At 37.7% G+C, this 22049-nt stretch overlaps 1 protein-coding gene across 10 annotated transcripts in view; it reads left to right on the top strand.

The window, feature by feature from the left end:
• LOC105489603 (ubiquitin protein ligase E3 component n-recognin 2) overlaps window positions 1–22049 on the top strand; it is a 127685-nt gene that overhangs the window by 35927 nt on the left and 69709 nt on the right. For 9 of the 10 annotated variants that reach the window (XR_011623719.1, XM_071097038.1, XM_011754517.3 and 6 more), the window contains 7 exons: window positions 4313–4443; window positions 6421–6559; window positions 7559–7621; window positions 13102–13222; window positions 16017–16124; window positions 16974–17062; window positions 18391–18489. Coding sequence is in view for 9 of the 10 variants with exons in the window: in XM_071097038.1 (XP_070953139.1) it covers window positions 4313–4443; window positions 6421–6559; window positions 7559–7621; window positions 13102–13222; window positions 16017–16124; window positions 16974–17062; window positions 18391–18489 (750 nt within the window). In the remaining variant the exon portion in view is untranslated. Of the gene's footprint in view, window positions 1–4312; window positions 4444–6420; window positions 6560–7558; window positions 7622–13101; window positions 13223–16016; window positions 16125–16973; window positions 17063–18221; window positions 18321–18390; window positions 18490–22049 lie in introns of all 10 variants that reach the window. The other variant, XM_011754518.3, reaches the window with a different exon arrangement.

Below are 22049 nucleotides of genomic sequence, written 5' to 3'. Positions count from 1 at the left end.
TCCCAAAACAGCCTCATAAGATAGATAATGCTGTTACCAATATTTTATAAGTAATTACTTTTAGGCTGAGGTGGAGGGTCAGTTTGAGCCCAGGAGTTTGAGGCTGCAATGAGCTATAAGCCTGGATGAGAGAGACCCTGTCTCTTAAAAAAAAAAAAAAAAAAAAAAAAAAAAAAGGAAAGAAAAAAAGAGAAACTTGAGTTTAGAAAGATAAAACTTGACCAACGTGTCCCACATAGCAAATTATGGGACTGGGATTTAAAGCCATGTAGTATAGACTCCAGTAATGATATTCTTAACACAGTACCTTATACTGGTTTTAAAAAGCATTTTTGGCGGAATTATTGCGTGGTTTGGGATTTGGTTTTGTTTTTTTTGTTTTGTTTTGTTATGTTGTTTTGTTATGTTTTTGTTTTGTTTTTTTGAGATGAGGTCTTGCTCTGTTTCCCAGGCTGAAGTACAGTGGTGCAATCACAGCTCACTGCAGCCTTGACCATATGAACTCAAGCGATTTCTCCCACATCAGCCTCCCTAGTAGCTGCGACCACAGACACATACCACCATACCCTGCTAGGCTGATCTCGAACTCCTGGGGTCAAGCAATTCTGCCTCAGCCTCCAGAAGTGCTTGGATTACAGGTGTGAGCCACCATGCCCAGCCAGAATTGTTTTTTTAAATGAAAATCTGATTTTAAAAAGTAATAAAGAACATTGAAGTGGTATTAATAATAGATTTATTTTTTGTAAATTGAAATGTGTGTTGTTAGAAAGTCAGTTTATGAGATAAGTGAGGTGGTTTTAATGACTGCAGCCTCTAGTTTATTTCTATATTTTTAGTTGGACAGTATGGAGAAAATCCTCATTCATACCTACTTTGCATCTGATAACAGTTAAAATCTTTATTGTAATACATGCTTACATTTTACAAATTCAAATATTATAGGAATATACTGCATAAAAGATAAAGTTCTCCATAATTCCTACTGCCATCTAAAATAACCACTAACAACCTTTTTAACAACATGCCTTACATTCTTCCAGCTTGAAAGAATAGTAAGTTAAAGTAGACTCACCAACAGATGAACATTCTGTAGCATAAATATAATCAGAGAGCTAAAATTATTAGTAATAATAGATAATACAATAGGATGTCATTTATTGTTCCAACTGATTTATGCTATGAAAAGGGCAATTTGAGCAGGAATGTCTCAGTCTTTCCTGACATTTAATTTACCATCATAACATTAGTAGACTTGTACAGGTGTAGCATCTCTTCACTGCAGAAATAATTCTTTATGATGAGTGATACATTTCTTAGAAGTTAAAATGTGTGTATACGGAGATATCAGAAGTATCTGTCTAGGCCTGCCTCAAACTGGGTTAATGTAGCAAAAAAAAAATTATCAGTTGGTGTTCCAATATGGAATGTAACACATTTTAGAGTGTATTTTTTCTGTTGCCCAGGGTTGGAGAAGTTGCAGTGTCAAGTTGCAGTGTCAAGATCACTTTAGCCTCTACCAGTCAGGCTCAAGCAGTCGTCCCACCTCAGCTTCCCAATCATGCACCACTACTCTCTGCTAATTTTTTAATTTTTTTGTAGAGATGAGGTGTCACTGTATTGCCCAGGCTGGTCTCAAACTCTTGGGCTCCAGGAGTCCTCCCACCTCAGCCTCGCAAAGTGCTGGGATTGTAGGCATGAGCCAGCATGTTCAGCCTAGACTATATTTTGGAACTGACGTTTTTATTCAAATAGGAAGCATCTCTACCAGACCCTGGGATTTTTGTAAAATAGAGTTTGGAAACTATTGGTTAGGATTCTCAAGCATTGGTGGTTGTGTCTGTTCCAAGACCATTAAAGTTTTAAAAACCCTATTTATCAAACTCTTCAATCCTTAAATGTTCTTGTCTTATGGGATATAACCGTAAGAAATGGAATGACTGTTTGGTGAGATAGTAGCACCAGGAAAGCTGAATTTTGATTCCACTTTCTATTTGGTATCGTATGAGGTTCATATTATTATTAATACTTACTCTTGTCTGAAACCCCAGAAGGGACCAGCTCTGATTCTTTTTGTATACAAGTGATTTTACCATGTCTAAAGACTTCATAACGAATAGTAATAAACCTTCTAACAGAGAAAACAAAACAAAAAAAAACCTGGCTGGGCACAGTGGCTCACACCTGTAATCGCAGCACTTTGGGAGGCCAAGGCAGGTGGAACACCTGAGGTCAGGAGTTTGAGACCAGCCTGACCAACATGAAGAAACCCCGTCTCTACCAAAAATACAAAATTAATCGGGCATGGTGGCACATGCCTGTAATCCTAGCTACTCAGGAGGCTGAGGCAGGAAAAGTGCTTGAACCCGGGAGGTAGAGGTTGCGGTGAGCCGAGATCGTGCCATTGCACTCCAGCCTGGGCAACAAGAGTGAAACTCTGTCTCAAAAAAAAAAAAACAAACCTCGATGGGACATAAAAAGCAGCCTGTATGAGAGGAGTTATAGGTAAAAGGTGCTATTAAAATTTGAAAAATCTGCTTCTTACTGAGAAAAGGAAATTTACCTTCTTCAAGTTCTAGACCTGTTTTAGGCATCTTTGTCCTTTTTTCTCCATTCTTTTTTTTTTTTTGGCGGAGTTTTGCTCTGTTGCCCAGGCTGGAGTACAGTGGCATGATCTCGGCTCACTGCAGCCTCCACCTCCTGGGTTCAAGCAGTTCTCCTGTCTCAGCCTCCCAAGTAGCTGGGATTACAGGCACCACCACCACACTCAACTAACTTGTGTTTTTTTAGTAGAGATGAGGTTTCACCACTTTGGCCAGGCTGGTCTTGAACTCCTGACCTCAGGTGATCCACCCTTGGCCTCCCAAAGTGCTGGGATTACAGGCATGAGCCACCGTGCCTGGCCCATTCTTTTTTTTTTTTTTTCCCCCTTTTCTTTTTGAGACAGAGTCTCACTCTGTCACTCAGGCTGGAGTGCAGTGGTGTGATCTGGGCTCACTGCAAGCTCTGCCTCCCAGGTTCACGCCATTCTCCTACCTCAGCCTCCCAAGTAGCAGGGACTACAGGCGGCCTCCACCACGCCCGGCTAATTTTTTGTATTTTTAGTAGAGACGAGGTTTCATTGTGTCAGCCAGGATGGTTTCAATCTCCTGACCTCGTGAACCACCCGCCTCAGCCTCCCAAAGTGCTGGGATTACAGGTGTGAGCCACTGTGCCCAGCCTCCCATTCTTTTATTCCGCCTTCTCTATTTGTTTTATATCAGTTCCATTAGGCTCATCTTTGGTGTGGGTATGCAAAAATGTTCTGTCTCCACAGATATGTGTTTGTGTGTATGTATATATACATTCACATTAATATATACAAATATATATTTAATTATGTATTTATAAAACAAGTATTATATACTTTATAAAATGTAATTATTTTATATGAATATTAAATACATATTTCATATTTTCCACTATGTTTTATTTTTATGCAGAGTGTGTGTGTGTGTGTATATGTGTGTATTTATTTTCAGGGATCTACTGATTCCCATCCCATGATGTTGGAACATACTATTTTAATGTGAGAAATGAAAATAATGCTACTTAGCCATTAAACTAAAGAGTTTAGATTTAACATAAAGCATGAAGATGAAAGATAGTGCAAAACATTTTGCCAGCCTTGACTGAAAATTACCTTGATTAAACGTAGCATATGTTTAAAGTAATACTTTTTTACATTATCCTAGAAATTCAGTGACTCTTTCACTGTTCGATCTAATGTATGAAGTTCCCTGTTAACATGCATACACATCTCACCCTGCTGAGAGTAGACAAGTGAGTGCTTCTTACAACATCAACAGGCAGTTTTCTGAAAGTCATGAGTTCTCACCTTTAAAACTGTCAAAATGAAGCTCTCTTTTATACCTATAAAACTCAATATTGCTTGTCCTTCCTTAGGTAATAGTCCTTTGTGTATTCTAGAAATTGGGGGTTAGTAAGATACAAAGCTGTAAAATTGGTTTGATGTTAGGTTTTTGAGGTCATGGAATACCATTCTAAAATGTTTAGATGTGTTCATTAGGCATTTGAGTGCCATTGAATATTTTGATTGAATTGATTGAATAACTGGATTATTCTGAACTAAAACTTTTAAGAAGCTGTATTTGGTAGGGTGGTAATGTATAGGATCAAATTCACTGAAGAGAAGCTGAAGCTGGAAGACCAGCTAACTTTTTACTATACTATTTTGAGGGTTGGAAGCAGAATGAAAATTAATGTACATGGTTGCCCTTTTTTAATTTTTTATTTTTCCTGTTGTTTCTTTCAGGATCCTCTTGTTCATTTATCAGAAGATGTGATAGCAAGAACTTACAACATTTTTGCTATTATGTTTCGGTATGCAGTAGAAATATTAACCTGGGAAAAAGAAAGTGAATTGCCAGCAGATTTAGAGATGGTGTAAGTATAACCTGTTTATTCTTTGTGTATGAAGAACTGCTAAATTTTAACTTTAACACAGCTAGTATAGGGCATAGTCATTTTTTAATAATGAGTTTTTAGCAGAACAATAACTTTGATTTTGTAGTTTTAAAACATGTGATCCATTTAATTGGTGGAGGTTTCTCCCTGTTTGGTTGGCTGGTTGGTTGATTAGTTGGTTTGTAGCCAGATTTAAGCTTTGTCATAGCTCTAGGACTGGTTTCAGGCATAACCAGTTTTCTCTTTGATTGTATGATAAAATGATAGATTAACTTTACAACTTTACTTTTTGTTTTGTTATATGTTAATATCATTAGGGAATGAACTCTTTGATATAAATGAGGTTTCTGGTTTGAATAAATGCTCAAATTCAATTTTAATCATTTTGATTCTGACTTTTAATAAAATTTATTCCACACTGTGCTTTTTTAGTGTACATCTGCCATTTTTACTTAAATTATTGAGGTTACAAACTTGTGACCAGAGAACTGGATTCTGCCACAGATATATTAAGATTAGGGCTTTATTTTTCTTGTTAGTGTGCTTGTCTCAAACAACCTTCTTTCTTGCTTAGAAGTAAGACCAAGCTTGTTGGAATTACTCATAGTTTAGAATGAATACAAGCTGGAATGAGGATCTGAGGGACATTGGTGCTCCTTTTTTTTTTTTTTTTTTTTTTTTTGCTTTCTCAATTGTGTTTCAGATAAGTTGTAGGTTAAGTGTTTTCTAAGAAAATGAGTTGACTATACCTTTTTGGAAATGATGAAAATGACTTAGTACCTCATGATTTTTACTATAGTATTGTTGTTGTATAGTATACTGTAGTATCCTAGTCCAAATTAATTTCATTTGGGGACAGCATGGCCTCCTAACTGGACTGCCATGTACATTCTTACCCCTTACAATTCATTCTCTACACTGCAGCCGAAGTGAACTTTAAGACGATTCTGATTATATCTCCTATCTCAAATTTTTGATTGTCCTTAGAATGGCAAAAATCAAATATAAGCTGGCTTGGCACAATGGCTCATGCCTGTGATCCTAGCACTTTGGGAGGCCAAGGCAGGTAGATCATTTGAGCCCAGGAGTTGGAGACCAGCCTAGTAAGACCCCGTCTCTACAAAAACTTAAAAAATTAGCTGGGCAGAGTGGTATATGCCTGTAGTCCTAGCTATTCGTGAGGCAGGAGGATCCATCGAACCTGGGTCGTTGAGGCTGCAGTGAGCCGTGTTGTGCCACTGCACTCCAGCCTGGGCGACAGACCGTATCTCAAAACAAACTAAAAAAACCATTATAAGCTGTTCAAGATTTCTTTCTCCAGACCAGACTAATGTCATACTAATCTCCCCCTTCTTCCTTGTGCTCCATCTCCCAGTGTTTACCTTTGCCACCTTAGCACCTTTGCTTTCACCTTCCTCTGGCCCATGGTTTCTCAACCTTGGCACTATTGGAATTAGGGGCCAGATTAATTTTTTGTTATGGGGGCTGTCTGGTGAATTGCAAGATATTTAGCAACATCCCTGGCGTCTACCCACTAGATGCCAGCAGCACCCCAGGCCCCAGTCTTGACAACCAGAATTGTCTCCAGATGTTGCCAAATGGTCAACTATGAGAGATGGAGGGGAATTTCCCCCAGTTGAGAGCTGCTGATAGCCAATTCTGACTTTGGTCCTCAGATTACTTCTCCAAGAGTTCTCTGAGCTCCCAGGCCTGTTATACCCTGCTCTACTTTCTATTCTTGATAAAAACCTGTTTATACAGAGTCATATGTGTAATATGTATTTTGCCCACCAGACTGTAGTATCATAGAGCACGGGACCACAGGTGAATTCTTTACAGATATGTGTTCAGTACCTAGCACATCACATAGGACAAAGTAGTCTCTTAATAAGTCAGCCTGGAGCAAGATAATAGGCAAATAGATGGTTGATATATCATTAATATTTTATCCCACAGAGAGAAGAGTGACACCTACTATTGCATGCTGTTTAATGATGAGGTTCACACCTATGAACAAGTTATTTATACTCTTCAGAAAGCTGTTAACTGTACACAAAAAGAAGCTATTGGTTTTGCAACTACAGTAGATCGAGATGTAAGTAAATTTACCATGTTGATAATAAATTGAATTTTTTTTCTTAAAATTTCATTTGTCATGCCTGTAATCCCAGCACTTTGGGAGGCTGAGACGGGCAGATCACAAGGTCAGGAGTTCGAGAACAGCCTGACTAACATGGTGAAACCCCGTCTTTACTAAAAATACAAAAATTAGCCAGGTGTGGTGGCATGCGCCTGTAATCCCAGCTACTCAGGAGGCTGAGGCAGGAGAATCACTTGAACCTAGGAGGCGGAGGTTGCAATGAGCCAAGATTGCACCATTGCACTCCAGCCTGGGCGACAGAGCGAGACTCCATCTCAAAAAAAAAAAAAAAAAATTTCATTTGAATATTGGCCCAAATGTATGTTGGGTATAACTATAAACTATCGCCAGATAGAAAGTTTAAGAGGACATATAGTTATGAAAATGGAAATTGTAGATGTCTAGAAGAATAAATGTTTTGTTCAAGGAAGTATATTAATGGCTTGGAAAAGTTAGCATAGCTTTGAAGGAAACTTTTAACTTATTTATCAATGAGTGGTATGAAGATTGTAAATATTGAAAATTGATCAAGGCCGGGCACAGTGGCTCAAGCCTGTAATCCCAGCACTTTGGGAGGCCGAGGCGGGTGGATCACGAGGTCAGGAGATCGAGACCATCCTGGCTAACACGGTGAAACCCCGTCTCTACTTAAAAAAAATACAAAAAAACTAGCCGGGCGAGGTGGCAGGCACCCGTAGTCCCAGCTACTCGGGAGGCTGAGGCAGGAGAATGGCGTAAACCCGGGAGGCAGAGCTTGCAGTGAGCCGAGATCCGGCCAGTGCACTCCAGCCTGGGTGACAGAGCGAGACTCCGTCTCAAAAAAAAAAAAAAAAAGAAAAAAAGAAAATTGATCAGAGTTGTTATATGCTTAAACATGTTTGTTTACTGGTTTAAAAGTTATTAATATTGAATACAATATTTTTATAGCTTAATTTTAAATATCTTTATTTACAGGGGCGTAGGTCTGTTCGATATGGAGACTTCCAGTATTGTGAGCAAGCAAAATCAGTAATTGTGGTAAGTAATTTTAAAACATGCCTATATTATTTTTATTAGTTTAAAACTAGCTTCAAATTTCAGCATTTATGAACATGTCTTTCTGCTTTCTCGAATGAAGATCAATGTTAACCAAAAACTGTTTAAAGATAATGTTTCTTAAATATTGCATTATTGTTTTATCTAGTTTAAAGCTGTGTAGGATTGATACAGGAAATGAGTATTTAGATAAGATATATTCCATTTCTCCATCAAAGCAGTCTTAGAATGTTTTTTGCTTTTTGTTTTGTTTTTAATTAGTAGAATGTTCTGTTACTTTTTAGAAATTAAAGTGGCCTTAAGCATCAAGATTATAATGCAAGCAAAGTTGTTTCTTGGTACCTTATGGCAAAATATGTTCCATATCCTCATAGCAATTAGTGTATCATCTTTCTAAAAGCAAACTATTCTCCACATTTGGATTTATTTTTAGAAATTAGAATTTATTTTTCACTACTCCATGTAACTGAATTTTATGTAAATATTCTTTTAAAAAAATAATTGTATCTGTCTTTTTTTCCCCCCCCTCGAGGAGTCTCTGTTGCCCAGGCTGGAGTGCAGTGGTACAATATCGGCTCACTGCAACTTCCTCCGCCTTCTGGGTTCAAGTGATTCTGCCTCAGCCTTCTAAGTAACTGGGATTACAGGTGCGCATAGCCATACCCAGCTAATTTTTGTATCTCTAGTAGAGATGGGGTTTCACTGTGTTGTCCAGGCTGGTCTCAAACTCCTGGGCTCAAGTGATCCACCTGCCTCAGACTCCCAAAGTGTTGGGATTACAGGTGTAAGCCACCACACCCGGCCTCAAATTTTAATAATATAAAGTAGTATGGAGGCCCCTGTATTATTATCATTTTGTTGCTGTTGTTGTTGTTGTTTGAGACAGAGTCTTTCTCTGTCACCTAGGCTGGAGTTTAGTGGCATGATCTCCGCTCACTGCAACCTCTGCCTCCTGGGTTCAAGCAATTCTTGTGCCTCAACCTCCTGAGTAGCTGGGACTACAGGCATGTGCCATCACTCCTGGCTATTTGTTTTTTGGGGTTTTTTTTGTATTTTTGGTAGAGAAGGGGTTTCCCCCATTATCCTTTCTCCTTCCCTAGCAATAATTACTTAATTTACTTTTTTCATTCTTGTGCATTCCTTTATATTTCATATATTAAATATCCATCAACATTATATAGATTGATTTGGGGGTCTTTAAACATTATGTAACAAAATACATACTGAATGTATTACACTGCAGCTTGCCTTTTCAGTGTTGTTTTTAGGTTTATCTGTGTTGATACACGTTGCTGCAGTTCATTCATTTTTTTAAACATTGTATAGTATTTCATGATGATTATACCACAATTTATTCTCCTGTTGATAGACAATTAGGATGTTTTCAGTTTTTTGCTGTGACAAATACTCCTGCTATGGGCATTGTTTTGTCTCCTTTTTGCATAGATGCAAAAGTTTCCCTACAGTATATACCAAGAAATGGAATTTCTGAGTTTTTAGGGTATGGACATTCTCAGCTTTACTAGATTTTGCCTAGTTCATCTCCAAAACTGTGGTACCAATATACTTTCCCACCAGCAGTGTATGAGAGCGCCCGTTTCTCCACATCTTTGTTAAAACTATATACTGTCAAATTTTTAAATTTTGCCAATCTGGGCCAGACACTGTGGCTCACACCTGTAATCCTGTAATCCTAGCACTTTGGAAAGTAGAGACAAGAGGATCACTTGAGGCCAAGAGTTTGGGACCAGCCTGGGCAACAGAGGAAGACCCTGACTCTACAAAAAAAAAATTGAAAAATTAGCCAGGCATGATGGTGCGCACATGTAGTCCTAACTACTCAGGAGGCTGAGGTAGAAGGATTGCCTGAGCCCAGGAGTCCAAGGGTATAGTGAGCTTTGATTACACGAGTGCACTCTAGCTTGGGTGACAGAACAAGGTCTTGTGTTAAGCAAAAAAAAAAAAAAAAAAAGTTGCCAATCTGATGTGTGTGAAATTTCATCAGTCAAATTTGCATTTTCCTTGATTTTTAAATATCTTGTATTTATTCTATTGGTCATTTAAGTTTTCTTTTTGGCAAATTTCCTATTCATATTCTTATTTTTTCTGTTGGATTGTCCTTTTCTTACTCATTTAAGTTTGTTGCAGTGCCTTTCATTGAGCAAAAACTTTAAATTTTAATGTAGCAAAAGATATATTTTTCTTTATAATTTGTATGTTTTGTGTCTTATTTAAGAAATTCTTCCTTAATGTTTCAGCATATTCAATTTAATAATATATCAGAAACTGTACTTACAGATTATCAAGTAGGGAACAAACAATAAAATAGAAAATGGGCAAAGGATATGAAAAGACAGATCATAACAGAAAATCTAGCTGGTCAATATACATGAAGTTAGGGTGATAAAATATCTTGCAGAGATGCAGAGACTAGGAATACATGCTTAACAATAAGTTGCTGCATTTGAGGAAAATGATCTAGTAACATGTTAAAGCTTTACCTCACCTAGAAATTTATCTCATAGAAATACAAGTACCAGTAAGTGTGTACACAGTGTGTTCAGTACAGTACTGCTTTTTTTGTAGTCACAGAGGACTGGAAACAGAGAAGATGAATACCCTTCTCTGAAGGATGTTTTAATAAGTCCACACCACAGAAAATTATGCAGTCGTTAACAGAAAAAAATCAATGAAAGCTAAGATGCACAAAAGCATGTGTAGTATTTGATTTTCATAAGTCAAACTAACAAATCTTTAGAAATGTATTTAATATGTGTATTTAAATATGTGTAAATGGAGAACATATACAAAAACTTACTGTGTTAATGTATGTTATAGAGAACAGATGGACAGAGAGTAAAAGGATGATCCAAAAATAAAAAGGGGTAAACACATTCTTTAAAAAGTGCTGGCCAAGCACGTCGGCTCACTCCTGTAATCCCAGCATTTTGGGAGGCCAAGGCAGGCAGATTGCTTAAGCCCAAGAGTTTGAGACCAGCCTAAGCAACATGACAAAATCCCGTTTCTACAAAAAAAATAAATAAAAATAACAAAAGTTAGCCAGGCGTGGTGGCGCATGCCTGTAGTCCCAACTATTTGGGAAGCTAAGGTAAGAGGATTGCTTGAGCCCGGGAGGTCGAGGCTGCAGTGAGCTGTTATGACGCCATTGCATTCCAGCCTGGGCAACAGAGTGAAACCCTGTTTAAAAAAAAAAAAAAAGATGCTGATAGACTTGAATAGACATTTCTCCAGAGTAGATATACAGGCAGCTAAGATACCACCTCACACCTATTAGGATGGCTTCTGTCAAATAATAAATAAACAAGGATAGGCATGCACCTATAGTCTCAGCTACTCTGGAGGCTGAGGCAGGAGGATTGCTTGAGCCCAGGAGTTCAAGGCTGTAGTATGTGATGATGGTACCTGTGAATAGCCTCTGCACTCCATCCTGGGCAACATGGCAAAACTCCGTCTCTAAGGGAAAAAAAGTGTTGGCAAGGATATGGAGAAATTAAAACCTTTGTGCACTACTTGTAGGAAGGTAAAACGGTATAGCCACTGTGGAAAACAGTCCAGCAGTTCCTCAAAACATTAAAAATAGAATTACCATGTGATCCAGCAATTTTGCTTCTGGGTATATTTGTAAAATAATTGAAAACAGGTTTCAAAGAGATATTTTACACCCCTGTTCAAGCACCATAATTCACAATAGCCAAAAGGTAGCAGCAACCCAAGTGTCTGCTAATGAAGGAATGGAGAAACAAAATGTAGTATACACATGCAATGGTATATTAGTCTTGAAGGAAGTTCTGATACATGCTACAACATGATTGGATCTTGAGAACATTATGCTAAGTGAAATAAGCTGGTAACAAAAAGATAAATACCATATGATTCTACTTATATGACCTACCTAGCATTGTCATATCCACAGACACAGAAAGAGGCAGAATGGTGGTTGCTAGGTGCTAGGGGAAGAAAGTAGCAGGGACTTGCTCTTTATTAGGTATTATGTAGAGTTTCACTTTTACAAGATAAAGAGTTCTGGGGACTAGTTTCACAACAGTATGAATGTACTTAATACCGAACTGTACACATAAAAATGGCTAAGATGAAAGTTTTATATGTATTTTACCTTTTTTTTTTTTTTTTTTTTTTTTTTTGAGACAGAGTTTCACTCTTGTTGCCCAGGCTGGAGTGCAATGGTGCGATCTCGGCTCACCGCAAGCTTTACCTCCCAAGTTCAAATGATTCTCCTGCCTCAGCCTCCCAAGTAGCTGGGATTACAGGCATGTTCCACCACACCCGGCTAATTTTTGTATTTTTTGTAGAGACGGGATTTCACCATGTTGGTCAGGCTGGTCTCAAACTCCTGACCTCAGGTGATCTGCCTGCCTCAGCCTCCCAAAGTGCTGGGATTACAGATGTGAGCTACCGTGCCCAGCTATGATTAAAAAAAAAAAAAAAAAGTTCATAACTTGGGCTGGGCACAGTGGTTCATGCCTGTAATCCCAGCACTTTGGGAGGCTGAGGCAGGCAAATCATGAGGTCAAGAGATCGAGACCTTCCTGGCCAACATGATGAAACCCTGTGTCTACTAAAAATACAAAAACTAGCCAGGCATGATGGTGCGCACCTGTAGTCCCAGCTACTCAGGAAGCTGAGGCAGAAGAATAGCTTGAAACTGGGAGGCAGAGGTTGCAGTGAGCAGAGATCGCACCACTGCACTCCAGCCTGGTGACAGAGTGAGACTCCGTCTCAAAAAAAAAAAAGTTGATAGCATCACATCTATGCAATAAATTATTTAAATAAGTACATAATTACGTTAAGAAATTAAAGCCATAAAGCAAGCTAAAACATTTAAATCATTTATTATTGGTACAGCAGATTTTCAAATATAGGACTAAAGATTCAGATTACTGGCCAGGTGCAGTGGCTCACACCTGTAATCCCAGCACTTTAGGAGACTGAGGCAAGTGGATCACTTGAGGTCAGGGATCAAGACCAGCCTGGCCAACATAGTGAAACCTGTCTCTACTAAAAATACAACAGTTACCCAGGTGTCATGGCGCGCATCTGTAGTCCTAGCTGCTTGGGAGGCTGAGGGCAGGAGAATCACTTGGACCCAAGAGGCAGAGGTTGCGGTGAGCCAAGATTGCACCACTGCACTCCAGCCTGGGTGACAGAGCGAGACTCCGCCTCAAAAAAAGGAAAAAAAAAAAAAAGATTCAGATTACTCATAAACTAGCGGAACCTTCATATTTTTTTGTATGAATCCTAAGATTTCCTCTAGAAAATTAGGATCTGAATCAAATAAGGCAAGGAGAATGGTGATTTTCTTACATCCATGAAAAATTCTGTGATGATGATGGTGTGGTTATATTAAGTAAAAATAATAACTTTGTTCTGCCAATAGAATAGCTTTTTAAGTTAATTTTTAAATGTTGCCATTTCTTTTTAAGAGAAATACCAGTAGACAGACAAAGCCACTCAAAGTTCAAGTTATGCATTCGTCTATCGTCGCACATCAGAATTTTGGTTTGAAACTTTTGTCTTGGCTGGGAAGTATTATTGGATATTCAGGTAGGTTCATAAAAGTTCATGCCAATTGTCTATTAAAAATGAGCTCAATATACCCTTGCAAAACTGTTTTGGAAAAAATGTCAACTGGAATAATTTCCTGCTTTAATTTTACATTTTAAAATACCATTTCAAAATATCTTTATGCAAGAAAAAATCCTAAGTTTAACAAATTTTGTCATACTGGATATTTTTTATATGCACACAAAGGATTCTCTATTCAAATAAACGCAGGAAACATTGGTTTAAACAATTGTAAAGGACATTAATATGCTAATACAATGCAATGTACATTTCACAAACTTTTTTTTTTTTTTTTAACTTTTTTTAGTGGAGCATTTTGCAGAACTCTTCTACTGAGTAAGCTGGAAAAATGCTGCTGTAAATAACCTAAGTGATTAGCTGTTTAAATGATAAAACACTAATGTTGATTTCTTTGTTTTGATTCCTACAACTTTTGGTTACCAATAACTTGCAACTCTGAAAGTTTGCAAATTGGAAGTTACCAATTTGTGTTTTAAAAAAAAATTTCCACTGGGTGCCATGGCTCATGCCTGTAATCCTAGCACTTTGGGAGGCCAGGGCGGGTGGATAACCTGAGGTCAGGAGTTCAAGACCAGCCTGGCCAACATGGCAAAACTCTACTAAAAATACAAAAATTAGCTGGGCATGGTGGCAGGCACCTGTAATCCCAGCTACTCAAGAGGCTGAGGCAGGAGAATCACTTGAACCCGGGAAGCAGAGGTTGCAGTGAGCCAACATCACGCCGCTTCACTCCATCCTGGGAAAAAGAGTGAAACTCTGTCTCAAAAAAAAAAAAAAAAAACTTCCAGGGTCTAGAAATTCAATCATTTTTCTTTATGTAATGGTAAGAATTAAGAATCCTTATATCCGCAGCCAAAAATACAAGCCTGGTGTGTAACAGTAAAGCGTAAAACAGAGATCAATATAAGCTGTTATGCTGTTCTTCAGGCAAGACTGTGGATAAGTGACATTCAGATGTTTACTGTAAAGAAAAATTTGAATACATTTGTTTTGAAGGGCTTTTTTTTTTTTATAATTTATTTATTATTATTATACTTTAAGTTGTAGGGTACATGTGCATAACGTGCAGGTTTGTTACATATGTATACTTGTGCCATGTTGCTGTGCTGCACCCATCAACTCGTCATTTACATCAGGTATAACTCCCAATGCAATCCCTCCCCCCTCCCCCCTCCCCATGATAGGCCCCGGTGTGTGATGGTCCCCTTCCTGAGTCCGAGTGATCTCATTGTTCAGTTCCCACCTATGAGTGAGAACATGCGGTGTTTGGTTTTCTGTTCTTGTGATAGTTTGCTAAGAATGATGGATTCCAGCTGCATCCAAGTCCCTACAAAGGACTCAAACTCATCCTTTTTTAAAAAAGAACATTACTACACAGAACTGAGAGTTGAAAATATGGAGGTGTGGAAGATTAAGAGAACGTGTTTACTTTAAAAGATAATTTATAAGTTATCTTTCCAGGCCAGCACGGTGGCCCGCTCCTCTAGTCACAACTCTCTGGGAGGCTGAGGTGGGAGGATCCCTCGAGCCCAGGAGTTCATAGACCAGCCTGGGTAATATAGGGAGACCCCGTCTCTATCTAAAATTTTTTTTAAAAGAAAATAAACAAATATCTTTCCAATTATTTTTCTTAGCCCCATATTCTTTATTTTGGTATTTTCCATTGGATACCTGCATGCCAAGTGTTGTGCTACAGTATTAATGAAGAGTATAATGGAAGTAATGTCCTGCTGAAAATTTTCTTTGAGATATTTATCAATAATTTATATATTCCTATTTAATACTTACATAGGTCTTCTCTTTAGCCTTTTAAAGGATTTCTGTTTGACAGCTTTTATAATTAAAAGTTATTCCATTTTTAAATTTTTTATTATTTTGCATGCTTGAAAAAGATGAAAACAGTGATTTAAATTATAAAGTATGGGACCAGGCGCAGTGGCTGACGTCTGTAATCCCAGCACTTTGAGAGGCCAAGGCAAGTGGATCACTTGAGCCCAAGAGTTCAGACCAGCCTGTCCAACATGGTGTGAAACCCCGTCTATACTAAAAATACAAAATTTAGTCAGGTGTGGTGGCGCATGCCTGTAATCCCAGGCATATGTGTGTATATATGTGTATATATATGTGTGTGTGTATATATATGTATGTATGGAACAAGTTAAAGTTTTGGTTATTTTAATGCTTATATTAATATTTGAAGAACATTTCTAAAGTTTACATTTAAAAGGTTGTAGTAATGTGTTTTCCAGGGTCTCTCACATGGCAAGTCCACAATAAGTTTTTGTTTAATGAATGAAGCATTTTTTATGAAACATTAATAAAATGTACTGGTATATATTATAGTGCAGAAGTCATGCATTCCTCCTTTTAAATGGTAGCATGTTTTATATTTCAGTTATGGAATGTATAACACTTTTACTGTAATCTGATTTAATTAGTGCTTGAAGAACAATATTAAGTGGTTTTTGGATGTTTTTCTCTTTAATTAAATTCATTAAAGCACAAGAGATTATTGCCTTTATGACAAGCATATGTTTTGACATTCAGGAGTAGTAGTGTGTGATGTGAGATTTGAAATTCATTTCCTTTTTGTTAAAATATTAATAAAACTGTTAACATGTTTGCTTTTTCTGAATAAATTTGACCTTTAATAAAACACTTAAAACTCTACAGATCCATTTGAACATCTACTAAAATGTCACTTTAATATTTGAAGTTGCTATCTCATTACTATTTTTCCTTCTATTTAAAGATGGCCTTCGCCGGATTTTATGTCAAGTTGGTTTGCAGGAAGGGCCAGATGGTGAAAACTCTTCTCTAGTGGACAGACTGATGCTTAGTGATTCCAAATTATGGAAAGGTGAATCTTTTAACTACTTTTAAGGTGTGGAGGAACCTATATAACTAATTGGAATGTGAAACTTTATCATTTGGGAAGATGTTTAATAAATGTATTTTTACTTTTTAAAATTAGCATTGCAGTCTTAGTCTTTGAAAAATATAGATTTGGTGGGGGAGGGGTCCATAATCCAACTTTAATGGACTTTATATTTTGTTACAGAATTATGTTTAGAAAATTTGGTTTTATAAACAGATTGCAAATATTTTGTGCTAAGGAAAACAGGTATTTGCTCCTTTTTTGAAGGGACAGGATCTCACTCTGTTGCCCAGGCTGGAGTGCAGTGGCATGATCATTGATCACTGCAGCCTCAAACTCTTGGGCTCAAGCAATTCTCCCTTCTCAGGCTCTCTCGTAGCTGGGACTACACGTGCATACCACCATATATGGCTTACTTTTGTTTTTGAGGCTTAAAATACAAGCCATTCTCAGTGATATGTGCCTGTAGTCCCAGCTACACAAGAGGCTGAGGCAAGAGGATCACTTGAGCTAGGAGTTTGAGTTCAGCCTGAGCAACAAAGCAAGACCTTATCTCTTTAAAAAAAAAAAAAAAAAAAAAAAAAAAAAAAAAAAACTGTGTTGGCTGGGCATGGCGGTTCACACTTTTAATGCCGGCACTTCGGGAGGCTGAGGCAGGAGGATCGCGTGAGCCCAGGAGTTTAAGACCAGCCTGGGCAATGCAGCAAGATACTGTCTCAGAAGTTTAAAAAAAAAAAAAAAAAAAAAAAAACCCACTGTAGATCACATAAAACTTGAGAAATCTAATTGTTTGGCGTGTCCTTATCTTATACCATGATCTTTTTCTACAAGGTGCTAGGAGCGTATATCATCAGTTGTTCATGAGCAGTCTGCTTATGGATTTGAAATACAAGAAACTGTTTGCTGTTCGATTTGCAAAAGTAAGTGGCTTTTCAATTTTCAAAATAAGTTATATATAGAATAACTATGCCCATAATTATATCTAGGCTTCAAAAAATTAACATCTAATAGTAATATGTCAATATGTTGATATTAAATTCTAAGAAACTTAATAAATCTTTTCATTCTCTATCAATAGAATAAAATTATAGCAGTGAGACCTCTTGTTCATCACCTCCTGTGATAACATGAGTATCCATCTATTATGCAATTTTTATGAAATAATAAATGAAGAGTTTAAACCTATGCCATTGTGAATTGTGGTATATTTTCTATTAAAATTCATATAAGGAAACTAATCTCAGTTTAAATGACATATATATGGATATGATTTAATAAATATATTTGTGCATTTTAAAATTAACATTGCAGTCTTAGTCTTTAAAAAAATTACAGATTTTTTTTTTGGGGGGTGGGCATGATCCAAATTAAATGGCCTGTATATTTTGTTAGAAAATTATATTTAGAAAACTTTGATTTTATAAATAGATTGCAGCTATTTTGTGCTAAAGAAAACATGTATTTTGCTTTTTTTTTTTTTTAAGAAACAAGGTCTCTTCAAAACTCTAGGTTATTGATATAGTTGAATTAAGTTCTCCCTTTTAGCAGCATGTGCGTAACCTAGCTGCTTATTTTTTTGCATTCACCTGAATTGGGAAGTATATGAGAATCACTTGGAGAGCTCTTTCAAAATACATGTGTTATGTTCCATTCTCAAATCTACTGAAACAGATCAGCCAAGAATGGGGGCCCAAGCGTGTATGCTTTGGAAGAGTCATCAGATGATTCTGATATGATGCAGAAGTAATGAAAGTCTGACTTCATCAGAAACAGTGTAATGCTGCTGTGGTTTAACTCTACCGGCGTGCAATGACACCTGGGAGCTTAGTAGCTGTTACTGCCTACTTGGGCTGGTAAACTGCCATTGTGCTCCAGAAGAAAGAATCAGTATTTGTACAGGATTCCACAGATTCCATAGTGAATCAATATCTATACAGGATTCTATTGGTAGAAATCATTCCAGTTATTGTTCTTATAGCAGTATTATCTTCTTGACTTCCTCCAGCACTGACTTTTCATTATAATCCTTAAACATTTGGTCAATGTGGATTAGAGGTGAATCTCCCCCTTGTTGTTTAGAATTACCAGCAGTTGCAGAGAGATTTTATGGAGGATGATCACGAGCGAGCAGTGTCGGTGACTGCTCTGTCTGTCCAGTTCTTCACCGCACCTACTCTGGTGAGTAGTGCTTGCCTTTTCTTTGTAACTGATAGCTGGCACTCCTTGCCTTTTTTTGCCTTCTTAATAGAACTATGAGCGTTTGCAGAGTGATTATGTGACAGATGACCACGACAGAGAGTTTTCAGTCGCAGACCTCTCGGTTCAGATATTCACGGTTCCTTCACTTGTAAGTACTGAAAGACTAGAAGAACTTTCTTGTTTTCCATTAACAGAAGTAAAGCCTTAAAATGATAGAGAACTAAAGTCTGTATATTCCTGAAAAGAATAGTATTTTATTAATGGGTAATCAGACTTCAAACGCCTTCAACTATTCTTATACTAGAATATAACCTTGAATATCAAAGTAATCTGGTGGGGCGGGGGAAGTCATTTAGACTTAATTTATACTTTCTCTTCAGAGTAAAGGAGAGGGAAACAATCTGTAATTTCTCATAGTACTTCCCTGATATTTTGAACTGATTAGTTCACATTAAGCCGATTGATTTCACAAATTATCCTTGACATTAGAATTAGACAGCATGTCGTACACCGTCTCACAATTTGAGAAGTCCTCCTCTCAACTCCCTCCCAAAAGGGGAGATGTAGCTAAGGCAATTGAATCATGATGATTGGGTGGTCTTTTACTGAGCTTCACGAGTTGCCCATGAAGGCATCATTATGTTTTAGCTCTATATATATAATTAAAATTCATATTTAATTTGTTCAGCAAATTTAAGAAACACCTATTTATTGGGCACAGTTCTAGACTTTGAGAATGTAACAGTAAACAGTAACAAATGTGACCCTTCCCTCATCAAACTTACATAGTGGGAAAGAGTTATATAAATAGTTAATCAGAATCACAATGAAAATTTGGTTGGTTCGAGAGATAATAACAAGAGACCTGACCTTTTCCCACAGTTCAGGGCTTCTCTAAGAAAGGTGCCTTTATGCAAGGGCATGAGGGAAGGTCCATGCAAAGGGACGAGCAATTGAGAAAACTAGGAGGAGTAGGGGAGCATTACCTCTATGGCAAATAGAGGAAAACGAGGACGCTTGAAGATTCTTGAACCTGGAGTGAAACTGTTTAGGTTTAAGAGCATTTTATAGTTACTTTATTAATAAGGCATATTAAAAATAACTGAATTTTTTCCCATATTACTTATATGTTAAAGGATATATTCTAATACAGTGGAAGCTGTCTGGAGTCTGTTTACCCGTTAATGAGCTATTATGATAGGCCAAATTAAGGATTTTGCATTTTGTCTTAACGTGAGAAGGCATTAAAGAGTTTTAAGTGGTATTTACATAATTACATTTGTGATTTTAAAAGATCATGCTGTCTGTAATTTGGAGAATAAATTTGGACGGGGATAAAAGTGAGTGTGGGAAACCTAATTAGATGCTAACGCAATGACCCAGGCAAAAACTGATGGTAACTTGAACTGGGATGCTGAAAATGAATATGAATCATGAGGGATATTTTTAGGTGGTGAAATCTACAGAACTGGCTAAGTGGGTTGAGGGTTGTTAGACTTGCTGACGAATTGGATGTTGGATTTGAAGGAGGAATATAAGGATGATTCGAAAGCGTCTGGCTTGCCGCTGAGTAGATGTTGTGCCACTTGCTGAATGATTAGCATTTGTAAAGAGGGAAAGTGATGCTTTTAGTTTAGTCAGGGTTGAGTTCCAGAAGCCTCTGAGATGATCCTATGTGTTTTCGTATCTGTGCTTCCCTCCTCCATTGATCTTTTTGTCCATTTCCATGCCAGTACCACAGTTGTAATAATTATTTGTAGCTTAATATTCCATTTTGACATCTTAAATCCCATTTCATTTGATAGCTTAAATCTCCTTTATTATTTTCCAAAATGTTTTCGCTTATTCTTAGGCCTTTTTCAAAAAGATGAAATAAGGCCGGGCGCGGTGGCTCAAGCCTGTAATCCCAGCACTTTGGGAGGCCGAGACGGGTGGATCACGAGGTCAGGAGATCGAGACCATCCTGGCTAAAACGGTGAAACCCCGTCTCTACTAAAAAATACAAAAAACTAGCCGGGCAAGGTGGCGGACGCCTGTAGTCCCAGCTACTCCGGAGGCTGAGGCAGGAGAATGGCATGAACCCAGGAGGCAGAGCTTGCAGTGAGCTGAGATCCGGCCACTGCACTCCAGCCTGGGCGACAGAGCAAGATTCCATCTCAAAAAAAAAAAAAAAGTTCTTGATCTGCCACTCAGCTGGAGTGAGGTGGCACGATCACAGCTCACTGCAGCCTTGACCACCTGGGCTCAGGCAGTTCTCCTGCCTCAGCCTTCCAAGTAGCTGAGACCACAGATGCATGCCACCACACCCAGCTAGTCTTAACATTTTTAAATTAAGGTTATATGTTTTGTATTTTTGATGCTATAGTAAACTTTTTATATTTTTAAACACGCTATGGTAGTATGTAGGAAAACTACTGATTTTTATATGTCCATCTTATATCTATCTGGCCTATCTGGATATATATGTATTCAGATTAAATAGGTTCTACCAAACTCTTTTCCATAATGGTTGAACCAATTTATACTTCTGTTAATAACATATGAAAGTGATAGTTGCTCCACATCCTCACCAACACTTGGTTTTACCAGTCTTTTAAGATTTTATCTATTCTAGTGGGACATAGTGATTTCTCATGATTTTAATTTGCATTCTTCTGATGATGATGAAGCTGAATTCCTTTTTATATGTTTATTGGCATTTGGATATACTCCTTTGTGAATCTTTGTTAAAGTTGTCCTTTGATTATCTATTGAGTTGTCTGCCTTTTTCTTACTGATTTGTCAGAGTTTTTCATAGATTCTGCATCCATACTCTTTGTTGGGTATATATACTACATATACTGTTTCCACTCTGTGTCTTGTCTTGTTTACTTCCTGAATATTAAGTGTCTCCTTTTATTTATTTATTTAATTTATTTATTATAATTTTTTTAAGACAGAATCTCACTCTGTCCCCCAGGCTGGAGTGCAGTGGCATGATTTCAGCTCGGTGCAACCTCAGCCTCCCGAATAGCTGAGACTACATGCGTACCCAGCTAAGTTTTTGTAATTATTGTAGAGACGGGATTTCACTATGTTGGCCAGGCTAGTCTCGAACTCCTAGCCTCAAGTGATCCACCTGCCTCAGCCTCTCAAAGTGCTAGGATTACAGGCATGAGCCACTGCGCCCAGCCAGGTGTCTCTTAATGAGCCAGAATTCATAATTATAACATGTACTAATTTTGTCTTTTTTTTTTTTTTTTTTTTTGAGACAGAGTCTCGCTCTGTCACCCAGGCTGTGGTGCAGTGGTGCGATCTCCGCTCACTGCAGCCTCCACCTCCTGGGTTCAAGCGATTCTCCTGCCTTGACCTCCTGAGTAGCTGGGACTACAGTCATGTGTGACCATAGCCGGCTAATTTTTTTGTGTGTATTTTTAGTAGAGATGGGGTTTCACTATGTTGGCCAGACTGGTCTCAAACTCCTGACCTCAGGTGATCCACCACACCTGGCCATACTTTTTGTATATGTTTAAACAATCTTTGTGTATCCCAGGGTCACAAAGATATTCTCCCATGTTTTCTAAAGGCTTGCCTTTCCCATTTAAATTCCCAATCCATCTATAATTCATTTTTGTGTATTGTATGAAGTAAGGTCTTGATTTTTTTCCCCCTACATAGTTATTCAGTTAACCTAGAAGTGTTTATTGAAGATATTTTTTCACCTGTTGC

Source organism: Macaca nemestrina, chromosome 5 (assembly GCF_043159975.1).
Source record: "Macaca nemestrina isolate mMacNem1 chromosome 5, mMacNem.hap1, whole genome shotgun sequence".
NCBI classification, from domain to species: domain Eukaryota; kingdom Metazoa; phylum Chordata; class Mammalia; order Primates; family Cercopithecidae; genus Macaca; species Macaca nemestrina.
This window is presented reverse-complemented; position numbering and strand designations above follow the sequence as displayed.